The following is a 17,106-nucleotide window of genomic DNA, read 5'->3' on the forward strand; positions in this document are numbered from 1 at the left end:
CGCAGATCAAACGGATTAAACGCAACTGTTTACTTCAATCGACATAAAAACACGACGATGTAGAAACCCACCGGCCAACAGTAACAACGTCAGGCCGTTCAAAGCTCTTTCACGGTCTAAAATTAAGTCCAGCACTATAATTACAGCATAATTCACGCAAAGCCAAGAATCAACCAGGGAAAAGCTCGGCTAACATCTCGCTCCGGCTGCAATTGCTAACGTTAGCTAGCTGGGTGACGAAAAGGGACTTTTCTTAATGTTAACGCTGGTTGACCAGGTTAAAACGTTACCACTTTAATGGAAGATATTTTGGATTTACCGGTAAACTGAAGATTAACCATCACACTGTAACGTTTGCAGTTGGGCAAATTATGTGGCCAATTTCACATCTAGCCTCCATCTCCTGGTGCTCGTAGTCTTGCAGTTTCCGCCGAACCGCGCTGATAAGTAGGCTACTTTCTCATCTTGAAGCTCCCAGTGAAATCGCAGACAATATAACTTACAACATTTAAACTGAATCTGTAACAACAACGTATTCTAGTACATTCGGCTTACACGTGTTCCAAAGGGTCAAATGTTCCCGAGTTACCCACTTGTTTTTATGTTGATCAACGCTGAGATACTTCCAATTTAAACAGACGGTCCAGACCAGCAATGTGCGGGGACACGATTGAAAAACCTGCAAGTCGTGAAAAGAAACAAGCGCCAAACGTGCGTTTTGTCATGCCGAAAGGAATAGTGGGCCCTAAAAAATCTAAACGTGTGCTTAGCGTTGTTTTCCAACATGTGTCATAAATAAGATGATCTCATACGTTATAAAATAAAGAATTTCTGACCGGAATTCAGAGTGACGTTCTCTCAATACGAATGCTAGCGCCAGGCTAATGGTCCCAGCTAGCTAACGATAGCGGTTCGTTCAACAGGCACACCCTGCTTCTCCCCCTGCAAGCACAGAACCCAGTCCAGCTAATTTACCTCTTTTCTGTCCTGAAGACACTCCAGTACCGCCAGGTTGTTGCTCCAAGAATGTTTTGGACAAAGCCGGGTAAGGTCGTCTCTGCACACCGCCTCCTCAGCCAACTTCCAGCCGGCAGAGCGCCTCCGAGGCAACGAGGCCGCAGCGCCTAGGTTCCTCTCAGCCGCTCCCGGGATCACCGCAGCTTGCCCCAGACCTCCGGGCGGATTCTGTAGGCTATCGGCATTACCAGCGCTTCTCACAGGATTTCCATCCCCTCGAATTAAATGCACAGACAACAAGATGCACATCAAAAGCAGGAGCAGAGGAACACGTATACAGTCCGCCATCTTCATGGAGCCAGTCAGCCTGCTGCATTCAGGAGCTGTTGGAAATACAGGGACCGGGAGTAAAGTTGCAGACAGATTTTTTTCCCTCTGGAGGAGCAGTGGGCGGCTCCTGAATTACTAATGAGACTGTGGGATGTGCTCTGAGTCATTCCATCATTTAACCACGATGAACAAGTGTCGTCTCCGAATTTCACTGTTTTACTGGCAAATAAAAGCATTTAAAAAGCAAAGACCATGTAGGAAACATCATTCTTCGAAAAACAATCGATACACTAAAGCAAAGTGGTAGAAAACCAAGCTCTCAAAATGATACTCAAGTAAAACAAAAGTATTCACTCAAAAAATACTTACAGTACTGAAAGTATAAGTACTTTTATGCAGAAAGTCTCATTTGCCATTAACGAATACTACAGTAATTATTGATGCGATCAAGTGTTCATCACTTTAACGTTGCAGCTGGTAAAGATGCAGCTGATTTTAACCATTGTAATGTTTGCATGTTATTAATTTCATATTTATGTTGAGTGGGTTAATGATTGTCATACTTTTTAATTGTTTCATTCCTCTGAATCTGAAAAAAAAACAGTAATAGTAATTAAAGTAATCAAATTCAGAGAATAGTCTTAAAATACTTACTTATTTTGTGTATTATCGGAAAAAATTATTACCTCACATTTATTAAGCATTTTAACTAGTTTAATAAAACAAAACTTATTATTATTATTTGTATTAAAAGAAATCTAATGTTGTGAATGAAGTACAGCTGTAATTGAATAATACAAAGTACAATATTAGTCCCTGAAATGTATTGAAGTGCAAATGTAGAGTAGCAGGAAAAAACTCAAATGGAAGCACCTCACATTTGTAGTAGTACTTGTGTGAATGTACTTAGTTACGTTGCACCGCTGATTGCTTCCTCATGCTTTCATCATCTTTTTTTTTTTTGTGGAAAGGTAAATGAAATAGATTTTTTTTGTGTGTGTGTGTTGTAGGACTCCTCCAGGTCCACAATGCAAACGGACGCCATCTGCAGGTCTATGCACCACACAGACAAAAACCCCACGCAAACCTTATCAGCTCAGCTGAAACGAGCTACCAAACTCTGCATGCTCAGCAGCCTGTTAATATTTTAAAATTCTCCTGCAACTTCCTATGCACTTAAACTATTAAAAAGAGAACGTCCTCTGTGTTCCATCTTGCACTTACATCTCACAAAATGGAAACGGCCAGTGTCTGCCAAAAAATACATGTAAAGACAAATCAGAGTATATACGGACAGCGTGCGACAATTTAATCTTTAAGGAAGCTTCTCTGTAAGAGTGAGAAAACATCAGTGAACCATTTGCAAGGAACTGTTTTTTACATTAATTGGGCATAAAACAGGATCTGAGCTTCAGCTAAAACCCAAACAGGCAGACACACTGTCCATAGACCAAGACCACACAAACAATTACAATCTTTCATGTCATCAACTCCCAAGTTTCCCAAGCTGAAGCTTTTCTCTGAGGAAGAACAGTCCAGACCTGAACACTCCTCAGGTACGCGAAGCTGGCTTGAGCTTAATGGTGCCAAGGGAGGTTCAAGCAGTTACTAAAGGCCGGTTTATCAATTTTTGATTGATATAACTGCATGGTTTGCATGTGGTTTTCCGCCACAGTGCAAAAACAGAGGACTCTAAATTGCCTGTACGAATGTAAATGGTTGTCTCTCTGTGTAGGTCTCTCTTTGTCTGTCCCTCAGACAGACTGGAGACTTGTCCAGAGTGGACGCCACCTCTCGCCCATTGACAAATGATGGGCTCTAGCCTTCTGTGACCCTGAACAGTATAAGTTGTTAAAGACAATGGCTAAATGGACATAGTGTTGGTATCTGATCACATTTTTAACCAAATAATGCAAAGAGTCAAGTCAATCTCATGGGTTCACTGACTTTTTCTTGCCACTGCAATTGAGAAAATGTGATTAGTTTATCTCGAGGCTATAGTCTCTGTCCACTTTATTTGGTGCCTCTAGAAGCCACAGCAACAAATTTAGATGCATTTCAAACATCAATACTTGACAATTCTGGAACGTGATGGAAGAATCAAGAAGAATCAGCAAGTTGATTTGGGCAGCTGCTAGAAATGTTTTTACTCTGTTATAATCTGAATTCCTGTTGAGAAGAAAACAGATTTTTACAGATTAAATACTGTATCTGGAGTCACAGTACATGGATACACTGTACACTATGTGCATCTCCAGCAATCGATTGACAGAAATTTAACATGACAGCTGAAAATGACAAAATATGACAGCTTTTCATGTGATTCATGTGATTTTTTTCGTCTCAATTTTTGTTATGTAGCTATAGTGATAACATCTCTGTTTTAGCACTACAGCATTAAAAACAAAAAGGTTTTAGGTTAAGGCTTTAGTGCACTCTGACAACCCATTAAAAATTACTCATCATTTTTATTAACTTTAAAGTTGTACACAAACAACTGGTAGAAAATATATACACATATACACACACACACCTCACAAAGAAAAATAACGAAACAAACATGTACAATAACAACAGTCTATTGGCACTTAATGTTCTGGTTCAGGAGACCAAAATAAAAGACCATGTAAAATAAAAAATCAGATGGCAGACCATGAATAATAATGTTTCGATTTGTGTAGGAGTTAAAATTTGTTTCAGAGTTGGAAGGTGCTGATCAGCAGTGTTCATTCTCAAATCCCAGAACTGGAGCATCTTAAGTCGTTGTCTATGGGCTATAAATTCACAAAACCATGTCATTTTCTACAAAAATATCTTTTCTTCCAGTAGTTTGACTGCTAATGTTCTGGAGAGAAGACTTGAAATTGAATGATTTTTAATTAAAAAAAAAAAAAAAGGAAAATAAATGTAGTTTTGCAAGTTTTAGCATCAGAAAAAAAATCTGGATAAGAAAATCAGGACCATTTCACAGAACAGCAGGTAGTTTTCTGAATCACAGCAGCAGTTTTTAAACCCTCACAGTGGACACAGAGTTATATTTAATAATGCACAGTCTGTGTGGTGACTCTTGCACAGAGTTCAAACCTCATTTATAGCTTCAATGACAAATGAAAAGTCATATAACCAAATCCACAGGACATGAATTGTGGCTCTTTTTTTAATGCGCCTTTAGTCAAAGTGTCTGAGGATGAAATCCACTCTGGTTATCCAGTCTGTGCAAAAGCCTTTTCAGACAATGAAATGAGGCTTTATCAGTCTTAGTTATTCAAATCAAAAAGGAATCTTCCCCATTTGTTTCCCAGGGCACATCTGGTGCAGCTCAACAGAGAAACACAAAGTGAATTCCAAACGGAAGAGATTAACTTTGGAAGATAATTACCTGATTTATTAAACTCAAGACTGCTCAAGCCTCATTTTAACTGTAGATGCAAATCTACCAACACTCTGGACGGTATATGTGGTGCCCCCTCCCCCCATCAGCTTAGTTAAACATAGTTTATGAGAGGATTAATGTGAATTACAGGGATGGTTACAGCAAGCAGAACATGTTTCGGTGTTCGAGTGGGCACCTGATTTTGCAAATCAGTTTTTGTAAAACCCATGATATGTTTAATTAACAGGCAGCCTTAAGTTAAAATGATATATGCTTTTTTTTTTCTTTTTTTTTTTCTTTTTTTTAAGTGAGGTCCAGCCTGTTGGTTTATCCATCTCCAACAGAAAGGACTGTGATAAAGCCATGTAGAGTTTGGGGCTTCCACACTATAAGAGTCAAGCTGTCAGTGCTTCCTGGTGAATAAACTGCAACACAGAATAACTGCAGACTCACAGACATTTAACCATCAAATCATTTGTGAGAAGATAAATATCCGCTCATAATCAGTTTTCAGTACAAACAAAATGAAAGTAGTTATTTTAAGCAGCAGCTAAAAAATGCCAGCTTAAAGAGCATGATGTTACATGTATTTGTGATAATAAACTGAAAGTCTTTGGGCTTTTTTTTCGACTGGTGTTAAAAGAAACTGAGCTTTTCAAAAAGGTGTCACTTTGGGTGTTAGAAAACACTGACAGGATATGTCTCAACAAGTTCGGACTTTTTATAGACAAAACAATAACTGAATAATCAAAGAGTTTCTGTTACTATGGAATGAAAAATGTTTGTTGGGGTCCTACACTGTTTTTGTGCAGACTGGAATAGTTGGGTAAACACAGGTGTGTACTGGCCCAAATGGGCAGTCACTACTGTCACTACTGTGGATGTATGTGATGTGTAGTTTAAGAAGTAAAACGTGCAAACACACTGGTTTGTTTGGTCTCGAGCTGCAGGGCGACACCATTCCCCCTAAAGAAATACTTACACCTGATAACACTGAAAGCTTTCATCACATACAGTGGTGTAACACTGGAAAGTAACCACCTTAGACTCAGTCTTATTTCTTTGCTCGTGAGAGCTGTTAGTTTTCTCTGCAGGTCAAATATTCATCAGATGCATTAATATGAATGTACTAAAACTGATAATGAAGAACCTGAAATGTAGGTTGATGGCTTCCTATAATTTAGCTTTTTGTGTGTAAACATACAGATAAAAGTTTAGCAGCATTTTATTACCAACACATCCTTCTTCTTGTGCTCTATTCGAATGTCTGTCGTCTTTTCTGGGTTAAACCAGCAGTTCACACAGTGAAGATCCCTTCGTGTCCATTCACTCCCACCTGTACAGCTTGAGCATCTTCTCCGTCAGCGAGGCCAGGAAGTGCTCACCGTTCACCGTAAAGGGACTGATGTCCAGTACTGGGAGGTCAGCCGGGAGCTTCTGCAGCAGAGAGCCGGCACTGGCGTCCCACACCTGAGGAGAAGGAGAGGGAGATAAGAAAGAGCTAGAGCTAGAGCAAATAATGTTAGCCAACTTTTGGTGGTTTAAATAAATATGTATTTTTCTAAATTGCTGTATTTTTTTATATATTTTTTTTAAACCAAGCCTATTAAGCGCACTTTAAAAGGGATCTCTGCTCCTATTTATATACTGACCATGGTAGAATTGGAGGCCTCGTCTCCGGCACAGACCAGCATCCCTTCTCCGCCTGGACTCCTGAAGACTGCGTTCTTAGTGAGCAGTTTGCAGGACGAGCCAGCGCTGAAGTTCTGAACTGGGGAGCAGGAGCAGCTGGGCATCTGAGCGGAGTCCTGCTGAGGTGTTCGGCTCAGAGCCATTAAGACACAGCGCAGAGATGGGTTAGAGCGTCCTACAGAAGAACAGAGAGTGTACAGGAAACTGTTAATGAATTAATGATAATTTGTTCAAGACAAAAAATACAAACAGCTCTTGCACTGAGGATTTTCAGTTTTTCGTGGCAGAATTTTTCCAAGTGAATCAAACAATACATTTGCAGGCATCATACTGGGCTCTGACCAAATAGTGGATTTTATTGTCCAGTTTTTGGAGATTTAAATTAAATAATTTTATATTCAAGGCACTTGATCTCCTGTGTGATCTCAAAATAATCCTCATGTAACATGACAACAGACCACAGTGAAAGCTTGGGTTTAGCACAGAATGTCTGTTAACACAAAACTATTGAAACACAATAAAAACACTTTGTTTTTGTTCTTTGAGGACCGACTTCAGGTTTTCAACAGAGAACTTATGCTCCACAAATTTAGTGAGAAAAACAAAGACTAAAAAAAAGTGGCACTGAAGTCAGTTGATGATCCAGTCTGGTGTACGATGCCCGTGAAATATTTTGTGCAAGAGCTTCAGCCGGTGCTCAAGCTGTGTCTTTCTTGTGTTTACACTTTTCCTTGCTCAGCAAGACGCTTATTGATCGGATGTTTTCCTGCAGCAGATGTCTCAGTGGTTCAGAGGCCTTTTCACACAGTCTATTGTTTTCATGGGAGAATATTAGCTATTTAAGAATTAGACTTAATCTCCACTGTTTACACTCCACATAAGCGACCGTCACTATTATCAATAATATTGAAGAAATGATGAAGAACCAAAGAGTCACTAGTAGAACTTTAGAAACTCTCTGAAGACATGGGAGGAAATGGCAGACGGACAAACACTCCACCTATATACTATTATGGTAGAGTGGGAACTCACAAATATCAGCAAAGGCCATTCGATAAAGTGCATTTTAAGACAAGACTTAAATAATGACACTGAGTCAAAAGGACTGATTACCTCAGGCAGGTCATTCCAGAGCTTTGCAACCATGATGGAAAATGCTCTATCCCGCTTGGTTTTTAACCAGGAAATTGGAACAGACAACAATCCACTGTCTGAAGATCTTACATGTCGTAATGGCAGATATGGAATTAAGAGATCAGAAATATAGGACAGAGCCAAAGCATGTCGAGTTTTGCAAGTAATCAATAAAATCTTAACATTCATCCTAAAATAACCAGGAAGCCAGTGTAGAGACACAAGACAGGAGTAATGTGGCTCAACTTCCCTGTTCGGCTCAGGAGCCCAGCTGCTGAGTTCTGAACAATTTGTAGGCGTTTCAAGTCTTTTTGATGAACTTAGAAAAATAGGCTATTGCAATAATCAAGATGTGAGGAAATAAAAGCATGAATATTAGTCTTAGCATTATTAAAATTTGATATAGCCCTATTTTTGCAATATTCCTAAGATGATAAAAGCACGACTGAACTAGTTTAGTGATGTTGCAGTCAAATTGGGGCAACTCTGGGGCAGGACGGTGGAGCGGTCGTCCACCAATCCCGCAGTTGTTGGTTCGATCCCCGGCTCCTCCGGTCACATGTGGAAGTGTCCTTGAGCAAGACACTGAACCCCAACTTAGTTGCTCCCGGTGAGCGTTAGCCAGCTGCATAGCAGCTCCCCCATCAGTGTGTGTGAGTGTGTGTGAATGGAAGCAGTGTAAAGCGCTTTGAGTGGCAACAGGTAGATAAGTGCAGAACATTTACCAAATAAAACACCAAGTCTCTTGCAACTGACTTAAACAAATTTTATAATAAAATGTCGTAAGGATGGCAGTATATTACTGGAAATATTGAAAGGTCTATTTATAGGAATTTCCGATTTACTTGAAATTAATTTAAGGACATCCAGTTTCTAATAATTTCTTAGAGAACACAGCCTACTATGGTCCGTAGGAGTAATTGGGAGATACAACTGAGAGTCATCAGCATAACAACAGAATTAAATATTACGTCTGTGTGGAGCCTGTGGTCTGATCTCACCTGGCCTGTATGTGACCAGACAGTGTCGACTCTCCGTCTCCACCTGGATGTCAGTGCAGCCGGCCGTCTCCAGTGGTAGCACATGCGGTCTGTACGTGGTTTCGTTGACCTGCTCCCAGAAACACGCACCCTCCAGAGAACCGGCTATCAGCCCACCACAGGGGAATGAGCTTGATGCCGATCGTGGGACATAGCACAGAGATGCCACAGGACACCTGAAAAAAAAAAATCAATGATAAACAACTTTTAGATTTCAGGGGAAAAAAACAAAAAACAAAACAGTTTACGATTACATTTGTATTTTTTTTAGAGCCATTTGTCCTTTAATTTTACAGATGTGGGCGTTTTTGTACCTTGAACGTAGTGGCTGTAGCTCCTGGATGTGTGTGCTGGTATCTCTGGTGTCGTAGATTAGCACTGAACCATTGATCAGCCCAGCATAGACGTAGTTACTGTTGTCCAAGCACCAGCAGCAGCTCCACACCGGTTTACCTGCATTGTAGGTCTGAACCACGGTGTTTGTCAGCAGACTGCAGTGCACACAGACACACACACATAGTCAGTCCACTTGTCACACCTTAAATTCTTCCATTTGACTGAATACAGACATGTGCAAAGCATGTGTGTATGCACCTGGTCAGCTTGATGGTGTTGTCCAGGGCAGCAGAGAGCAGCAGACTGTCATTCTGTCTGTTGAAGGACAGACCTCTGATCTGTTTGCTGTGAATGGGAACGTACTGACTTGCCTTCATGGTCACTGCACTCACCTTCTTCACCCCACAGCCTGAATGGAGGAGACAGAGAAGAAGTCTGAGAGTATGAATCAGAGAAGAGGAGGAGCAGGTGCCAGGTTACTGTTAAAGGTGAGAACTAGACAATTGTTTTCCTACACAGACAGATTTGAAGTATAAATCTAAATGGTTTGATGTTAATTATACAGTGTACTGATGCTTCTCCACCCAATTCCTCCCAAAAACTACAAGCCTTTGTTTCAGAATCCTGTTTGTCTTTCCAGTAAAAGACAGTAAATAGAAATGATGACAAACGGTCGATATGTCTAAGATCAAGTATGTAGGAGCCTAAATGCAGTTTATGTTTGGTTGATTACAGCAATTTAAGTTAATAGATAAAGTCTTAAAATGAGTGGAAGAAATATTTGCCATATTCAGCAAGTTTGTTTAATTTTTTGGATGGGAATTGTGTTTGGTTGATTTCAAAATGCTTTATATCAGAAAGAAACTATGATTGTTATTTTTGAATAAATAAGTACTTTTATTCTGATAGACTAGAGGGAGGGAAGTCAGGTGACAGGTTACGAAAACAGGGGTTTTTTGGGGAAATTAGAGGACAGTGGAGCCATACAGTTTTTTAACCTCTCTCTTTACGTCGCTCTCTTTTTTTTGTTTTTGAGTGTTTCGTGCCAATGATGTTTTGTTGAAATTTCTGCATGTTGAAGACTGTTATGTACACAATATACATGTGTCTAAGTAAACATGTCAATTTCATCGAGTGGTCCGGTGGATTTGTGGATGTGGACTGAGTGACACGAGAGCGTGAAGCTAAGGCTTCAATTTGGAAATCTATAAAGTATTTCCACAATGGAACTACAACTCAGAAACCTGTCCGATTCTTGCAAATTTTAAAAGAGAACATACAGAGATACAGAAATAAGAGTGAAAATGCCAAAGGAGGGAAAAAAAAAAAAATCTTTCTCCAAGATATCTGGACATTTTTCTGCTGTCATACATAACTGTATCAAAAAGTGTTATATTATAGAGAGCAGAGGCAGATGATTAATGTTCCTCTGGTTCTAATGCTGGCGAGACTCCTGCATTCACCATGAGCTATAATTAGTCGCTTTGGCCTGAAGGGGGGCACTGAAGGAATGTCAGGCCAATAGAGATGTGCTAAACATTTTTGGCCCCAGTCCTGATCAGCGTCCATTCCCACAGGGTACCCGCTAATACCTAATCTGACACTATTTTTCATAAACCACTTGATCTGAAATTGACAATCTTTTAAATGGGGGGGAAAAAAACCCACACACAAAGCTAAAATTCTCAGTTTCAAAATGTGTTGTTGTCTGAAATTATTTGAAACTCAGGGCATTCTGCCGAGTTGAAAGCAGAGCAGGTGAGCAGATGCTGCTGTTGCAGTCGGTTTAGAAGCAAAGAAACATGGCTCACCAGGAACTAGTGTGGAGTGAGGGGAAGGCTGTGAGGCCAGCAGACAACTTAGAGGTTCACAGTACGACAACACCCTGCAGCCTCCAGTCTGAGACACTAGAACTGCCTTGGAGAAGCTGTACTGAGCCGTCCTGGAGCCTTCAGCCCTCTGAGAGGGGCCGAAGAGGATCGGCGTTGGTCCCAAGGAAGAAGAAGAGCAGGAGGAAGAAGAGGGAACTGAGCTTCTACCAGTTTGGGCCATTAGAGCCCTCAGCTCCTATACAACCAGGGAGAGAAGGGGGGATTTGAACCAGTAGAACAAAACACACTCAGTTTGTTTGAAACTCAAACATTAGTTAACCAACATGTAATTTCCAAAATAATGTTAAAAGAATTCTCAGGACAGAAATTGAAGATGTTTTACTATAATAGTTTTTAAACAATAGTTTGAGTTGAGTGACAACATGCTAATCATAATACAAATAACAACTCAAACCTGCAAGGTTACAGTTTGAATTTATACAGAATTACAAAGTACAGAATTACAGTATTAATACAGAATCCTTTGTTATTAATACAACAAAAAGAGGCATGATAACTTCTTCACTCCTGAGAATGTGGTATTTGTTCTTCAGATTCTTTATACTGTAGTTACAACTAGAAATCGAACAAAACCAAACCCAAAGCAACATCTTAACATCAGAGTTTACAGGAATCAGAAAAGGTTGTGAACAGCTCACACTGTTACCTGAAGCTCTTTCTGCACTTGTCCATATTTGGTGGTGACGACCTGCAGTTTGAGTTTGTACTCTGCTGACTCCAGTTCAGCCTTCCTCCTCAGAGACTGCTCCTGCTCCAGCGACCTGCACAAATTAAATGCTTTATTAGATTGGGCAGACTGTGTTGAGTTTTTAAAAATGTAACAGCTTTAGATCATTCATATGGTGGCACAATAAGATCGTTTATGCAAACCAGGTCAAGACACAAAGAAGCCAATTTGATGTAATGGACAATTTTGAATACTTTTACTCAAGGTCCAAATACAAACAGAAAGTGCCACACTATGTCTGTTCATGTCAACACACTGGTTGGACCCGAACAATATCTTACTATTTTTATGGTTTGAGAGTTAACATAATGAGGTTGCTTTGCAAAATTCAGTGCATATATGGCTCATTACACAAAAAGCTAAACTAGTGTAGTTGCTTTGAAATGTAATGAAAAAATGAATGAATAAAAATGGATGAACGAACAACAGCGGGAGACAAAACACAGACACTGCCAGCCTCAAAATCTACAGTTAGATTTAATTGCTAAACGTGGATAATTCACACTCACATGGACGAGCTTAGGCTTTGAGAAGATGCATGCTGCTCAGAAGATGACAACTACAAAGTGACTATCACACAAGATATAAAAAATATGAAAAGCTTTGGAGTTGCAGCTGTTCGTGACAGAGCTAAATTTAAAAAATATATAAATAAACAATTAACAAACACTGTCACCAAATACATCAAAGAGGCAATGCACAAACAAGAGAGATGGTTTTAAACAAATCAAAACACTTTCAACCTAACGTACACACTGCGTGGCAGATTTTTTAAATCATATAGCTCTGCCTCAATTGTATGATTCATGTTACCTATTAAACTTCAGAAGGTTTCACATTTTGCCAATAACATCTCCTTATTATTATCAATAAAATTCCAGAAAATATCATAATATTATTGTGGTCAACATCACACCCCCCTCTCACACACATGTGGTATTTGGCAGTGAGGCAGAAAAAGCATAACTCACTTTTTTAAGCTTTCCTGCTCAGAGTTGTCCAGTGCTCTCAGCTTTGGAGCGTAAAGCATCACAATGTCTGAACGCTTTGCTTTCTTGTTGCACTAAAGAAATACAACAGAAACAATGTAATTACAAATTCCTAAAAGCATTTTTGCAGCACAAGTCATTTAATTGGTGTGAAACAATGTATTTAACTGTATATGGATACAAAACCTTATGAAAATGTTACATTTGAAGACCTGACACAACTTCTGGTTCTTCTACACCTTAACCTCACTAACCTGTGGACATTTAGCAGTTGGGCCCTGAGCTTTAAGCCAACGCTGAATGCAGGTGAAGCCAAAGAGGTGTCCACAGCGCAGAGCCGACAGCCGGTGTTCGCCCGCTGTCGTCCACGCTTCGAAGCAGATAGTGCAGGTGTCGCCTTCAGTCTCCTCAGTGTTAGACAACTGGATGGAAGCTGGAGCTGCCTGAACTGACTAGAGGTGGAATTGGTGATAGATTTAAAATGAAACTGCAGTTTCAACAGGATGACAAAATAAGACAAACATTTGAGTTAAGGCCATTCAGACAGACAGTTTGGGTTATGTGGCTACGATGTTCTGGAGAAAAGACAAAATGAAAGGTAGTACATCTAGTTTGTGTAGCAGAAACATTAATATCTCGTCTGTATCCATGCTTGTAGTCACTACTACGTGTTTTTAAGTTACTAGACATGAATACAGTAAATAAATGTGGAAAGAGACAAAGAGAATGTCTGAGTGGTACCTGTGCATCCTCATTTTGAGGTTCTGTCCTGTCATTATCTGCAGCTGAAATCGAGCCTGAACACAGAAAATTCACAGTAAATTATTAAATACACAGAAGCTTAATGGAGCCCAATTATAAAACTGTGACAGCAGATTTTGCACAGGTCTGAAAAAGCAAATCTTCAGACTCACTGGTTGATCTGGCGTCCTGTGGCTGTGGTTGGTGAATGGAGGCAGTGAGGTGAAGACTGGCAGGTGGGGCGGGTACGACAGACACCACAGTAGCAGGTGTGCGTTGTTCATTCCCGTCTTCCTCTGCTTCCTCGTCAGACTCGCTGACCTCTGTGGTGCTGCCAGACTCTGGCTCTGCCACGCTGGCAGCTGGCGCTCGAAGCAGGAAGTCTGGGAAGCCCCTGGAGGGCGCTGCAGTCTGGCTGGGGTAGTGCACCCTGAGACCCTGCCTGAAGCAGCACACGATAGACAGGTTTAATAACAAACTTCGGCTGAGATTTGGCTGGATATAAGATGGGCTAAGTTAAATAAGAATGAACAGTAACTTTTGTCAAGCCATGCAGAGTTACAGCTAAATATTGGAGAGGTGTTTCTGTCCACAAGACCAAGAAGCCAGTCTTCATTCTATTTTACCTTGGTTTTTGGTCTCTACCACCTCTTAAAAGGAAATATCTATTTTTTTATTCTGGTCTTTATTAGTGTCTGTGTGATGTTACGCAGCTTTTTAGAACATTTTCTCTGCTGCAGCCTAATTATTACATTACAGTGAGTTTTGAATTATAAACCAAGCTTTATTAGTGAAATAACGCTGGGTACCTGACGCTCCGTCGTATGGGTGCCCGCTGAGATGCTGATGGTCTAGCTGCAGCACCACCCAACGCCCTCTGACTGAAGGCCCAGGTTGCAGGAAGCCTGGGAGGTGCTTGGGCTGCTCCCTGTGCTCTTCCATTGTCATTATCATCATCATCATCATCATCCTCGTCCACTTCGGTGCTGCTACCGGAGTCAGAGATGATGTTTGGTGCATCGGCAGCCTCACCCAGGCCTGCAGCTGCAGCAACAACCTCTGGATGTCTGCTCCCTCCTACCTGTATCTCCACAGGGGAGTCTACCTCCATAGCCTCCATCTGCATAACGACACAAAGGGCATGAACAGGTGGGAATGACTACTTTGTTGGGGAAAACAGTTAAGAACTCTTCACACATTTACCATCTGCATCCTTGTTCATATATGTTTGTTAGAACAAACTGCATAAATGGATCCATAACTTTTCAGCTGCAGATGGGAGGGCTTGTGCTGGAAATAGAAAGACCAATAGTGGGCTATTGAACTTATAGTTTTGGATTTCTCAAGCTGGTCCTAATATAAACTTTAGTGATTTTTAGATATGAAAACTAAAACTTTCCCTGTTTTCAAACGTGTCAACGAACATGTCCACCTGCTATTACATATATCTTACATTTTAAGATGTGTTCTTGTTGTTGTCATTCATGCAATCAGTCAGCTAACATTTGTTAGCGTAATTAGTACTAGTCCATTAGTAATTGCACCTACAGGCTGCATTTAAACGCAATTCATGCATTTGTCACCCTGTGTGTATGATGTGAAGCTAAACACGGTCAATTGCGCTGCCCGGACAAGTGATGCGTTCTCGGTGTAAATGCCAAATACCAACCCGAGGACTTCAAGGCCTCTAAGCAGCAGCTTCGTTTTTCAGTGAAACCTTCAGTCAACATGTCTTTATGCAGGTTATCACCACACAAACAACATTACTGGTGAAGGAATGAAGCTCAATCTTCGTCCTGGTAACCAACATCAACGTTACGCGTATGCTAATGCTAAACATTAATCAGCATTTATGACACTGCCTGCACGCCGGTTATGAATTAAATTATTCTTTAATTGAAATCAACACATTTATAACCAACAGTTGTTATCACATGTTGTGACTGTAATGTAAATAAGCTTAGAAAATAAATTAACTTCGTTGCCACTTTAGCGCGGCTAGCTTGTTAGCTAACCAACTAGCTAGCTTGACCGACCTGGAGACGAGAGAAGCAGCAGCTCCCCGTTAAGCTAACACCGAATTACCTATCTGGAAGAGAAGGTTTAACTGCTCCAAAAAAACACGGTGAGTAATAACATGACTCCGCAGTAAGGCGATAGATCAGGTTGGTTTTACTGGCTAAGGCCAGTTCACGCAGTCGTGTTAACTTAGTCAAGACCGCGATCCGGGCTCGAATCTCCCGGCGCCAGACCGCTCCGCCCGCCCCATTCTGCCGCTACGTCACCGCCCAAGATCGTTTGTTGTGAAGATGAAAACTCGCATCTGGATTGGAAAGGCTTTTATTTTTGTCACGTCGCGAAAGCTGGCAAAAGTACACAAACCCAAAACTAGTATAAAAATACTACAAAAAATACTAAAAAGGTGCTGACTTCTATCAAAGTTAGTTATGAAGTAACATCCACAACAATAGTTACATCAGTCATTCAAGTGCGCAGAGACCACAGTTCCACAGACCTTCTGCTGGAGGTGGATTACAGTCATTGTGTCTGTTAAACTGCCTCATAAATTGGTGAGCGGGGTTTGGTGGATAATATGAAACAGGCGAGTAAAAGTGTAATTTCACAGTAACAGGACAAACAACTATTGTCAAAGACACATTTAATAATAATTAACAATAATTGAAACATTTCTTCTTCTCCAGTGCTGGTGGATAAACTACACTGTGTGGTGGCTCAGCTGGAGCAGTAAACACTCTTCAACCCTGGTGAGCAGGTTTTATTGGATACTATCTGATGATAACAGGCATTAGTACAAGTAAAGGTGTAATTTCACAGTAACATTTTAATTATATTTGTATGAATAAAATGTTACATAATCATATGCTGTTTTTTCTGGCATTACTGAACATATTTAAACAGGCTAACACCACTTCTTTTTTAACTTTCGTGACGCCTGCTTTAAGCTGCCAGTTTGTTAACTATACCATGATGAAATCACCTCCTCTGGTTTGCTGCCTTCTTTTTCAGCGGGGCAAGAGAATCGAGCATTGTACGCAGTGAGGCTGATTAGCAACAAGATGAGCAACTTGTACAGGAGTAAAGTCAGGGTGGCTACTCTACTGAAGCTAATTCATTATCTACATTTGCACGTGTGTGCAGGTGCCAATCACATTTAAAAAGGTTTTGAAACTAGTCACATCAAGCCACTTTTAGCAAGTCATAGTCAAATCATATGAAACATAACTGGCCAGTGAAAATGCTGAGAAACCACTAACTGAGAAGATAAAAAAATATGAGTCAGGTGGATGAATCACGTCAGCGTCTGAGCCTTTTATTTCATACCTGGCTGTGTTTTGAACAAGCTGGCTCCCTGTAGCGTGGCCTCTTCAGCTGCCATCCTCTTCATGGATCGTCTTCATCCACCTGGACGACATGCACACACGCATTAATACACACAATGTGCTCCGTGTAATGATTGTGAAGGCTGAACATACTAAAGAAATCACCTGATGTTACTCTTTACAATTCAGTGGCAGCGGAAAATGGGCAGAACATTTAATCTTGACCTCTTAATACAAAACCTGAATGCTACAAACTTCAAGCATTAAGCAGTTGTTGAATCTTACGACATTTTTTAAACATTACATTCATTTCTTTTAGCACTTGTTGTGTTACAGGTGTAGAATATTTGACTCTCACACCACGACTGGTGCAACACATTTAAAGTGAAGAAGTCCTGTACAAACACAACAGCACCGTCATCTGACATTCACCTGATGTGTATTAGCTCTGCTGTCAGGCTGTAATCATGAAGTTCAGTAACATTTTACCAACCATGACATAAACAATATTAAACATCCAACATGTTTCCATATCAGTATAAATACATATACGC

At 40.5% G+C, this 17,106-nt stretch overlaps 2 protein-coding genes across 6 annotated transcripts in view; both read right to left on the reverse strand.

Annotated features, from left to right (window-relative positions):
* glg1a (golgi glycoprotein 1a) overlaps positions 1-1,365 on the reverse strand; it is a 34,514-nt gene extending 33,149 nt beyond the window's left edge. The window contains exon 1 of one of the 3 annotated variants that reach the window (XM_067492939.1): positions 976-1,365. In XM_067492939.1, the coding sequence (XP_067349040.1) occupies positions 976-1,311 (336 nt within the window). In that variant the 5' untranslated portion in view covers positions 1,312-1,365. The remainder of the gene's footprint in view (positions 1-975) is intronic. The other 2 variants (XM_067492940.1, XM_067492941.1) reach the window with 2 other exon arrangements.
* A 2,370-nt stretch (positions 1,366-3,735) lies between these two features.
* On the reverse strand, positions 3,736-15,479 carry rfwd3 (ring finger and WD repeat domain 3). 3 transcript variants are annotated; one of them, XM_067493673.1, is made up of 14 exons: positions 15,297-15,479; positions 14,415-14,501; positions 14,021-14,331; positions 13,385-13,653; positions 13,212-13,267; positions 12,725-12,922; positions 12,453-12,544; positions 11,401-11,515; positions 10,674-10,929; positions 9,121-9,271; positions 8,841-9,017; positions 8,488-8,702; positions 6,313-6,527; positions 3,736-6,130 (listed from the first exon to the last, which is right to left on the reverse strand). In XM_067493673.1, exons 2-14 carry the CDS (start codon positions 14,421-14,423, stop codon positions 5,987-5,989), a joined length of 2,208 nt encoding a protein of 735 aa, XP_067349774.1. In that variant the 5' UTR covers positions 14,424-14,501; positions 15,297-15,479; the 3' UTR covers positions 3,736-5,986. The 3 variants fall into 3 exon arrangements, with proteins under 3 accessions (XP_067349774.1, XP_067349775.1, XP_067349776.1); XM_067493674.1 differs by lacking the exon at positions 14,415-14,501; XM_067493675.1 differs by lacking the exons at positions 14,415-14,501; positions 15,297-15,479 and adding an exon at positions 14,881-15,253.
* Between the last annotated feature and the right edge of the window lie 1,627 nt (positions 15,480-17,106).

Source organism: Channa argus, chromosome 23 (genome assembly GCF_033026475.1).
Source record: "Channa argus isolate prfri chromosome 23, Channa argus male v1.0, whole genome shotgun sequence".
In the NCBI taxonomy this organism is placed as follows: domain Eukaryota; kingdom Metazoa; phylum Chordata; class Actinopteri; order Anabantiformes; family Channidae; genus Channa; species Channa argus.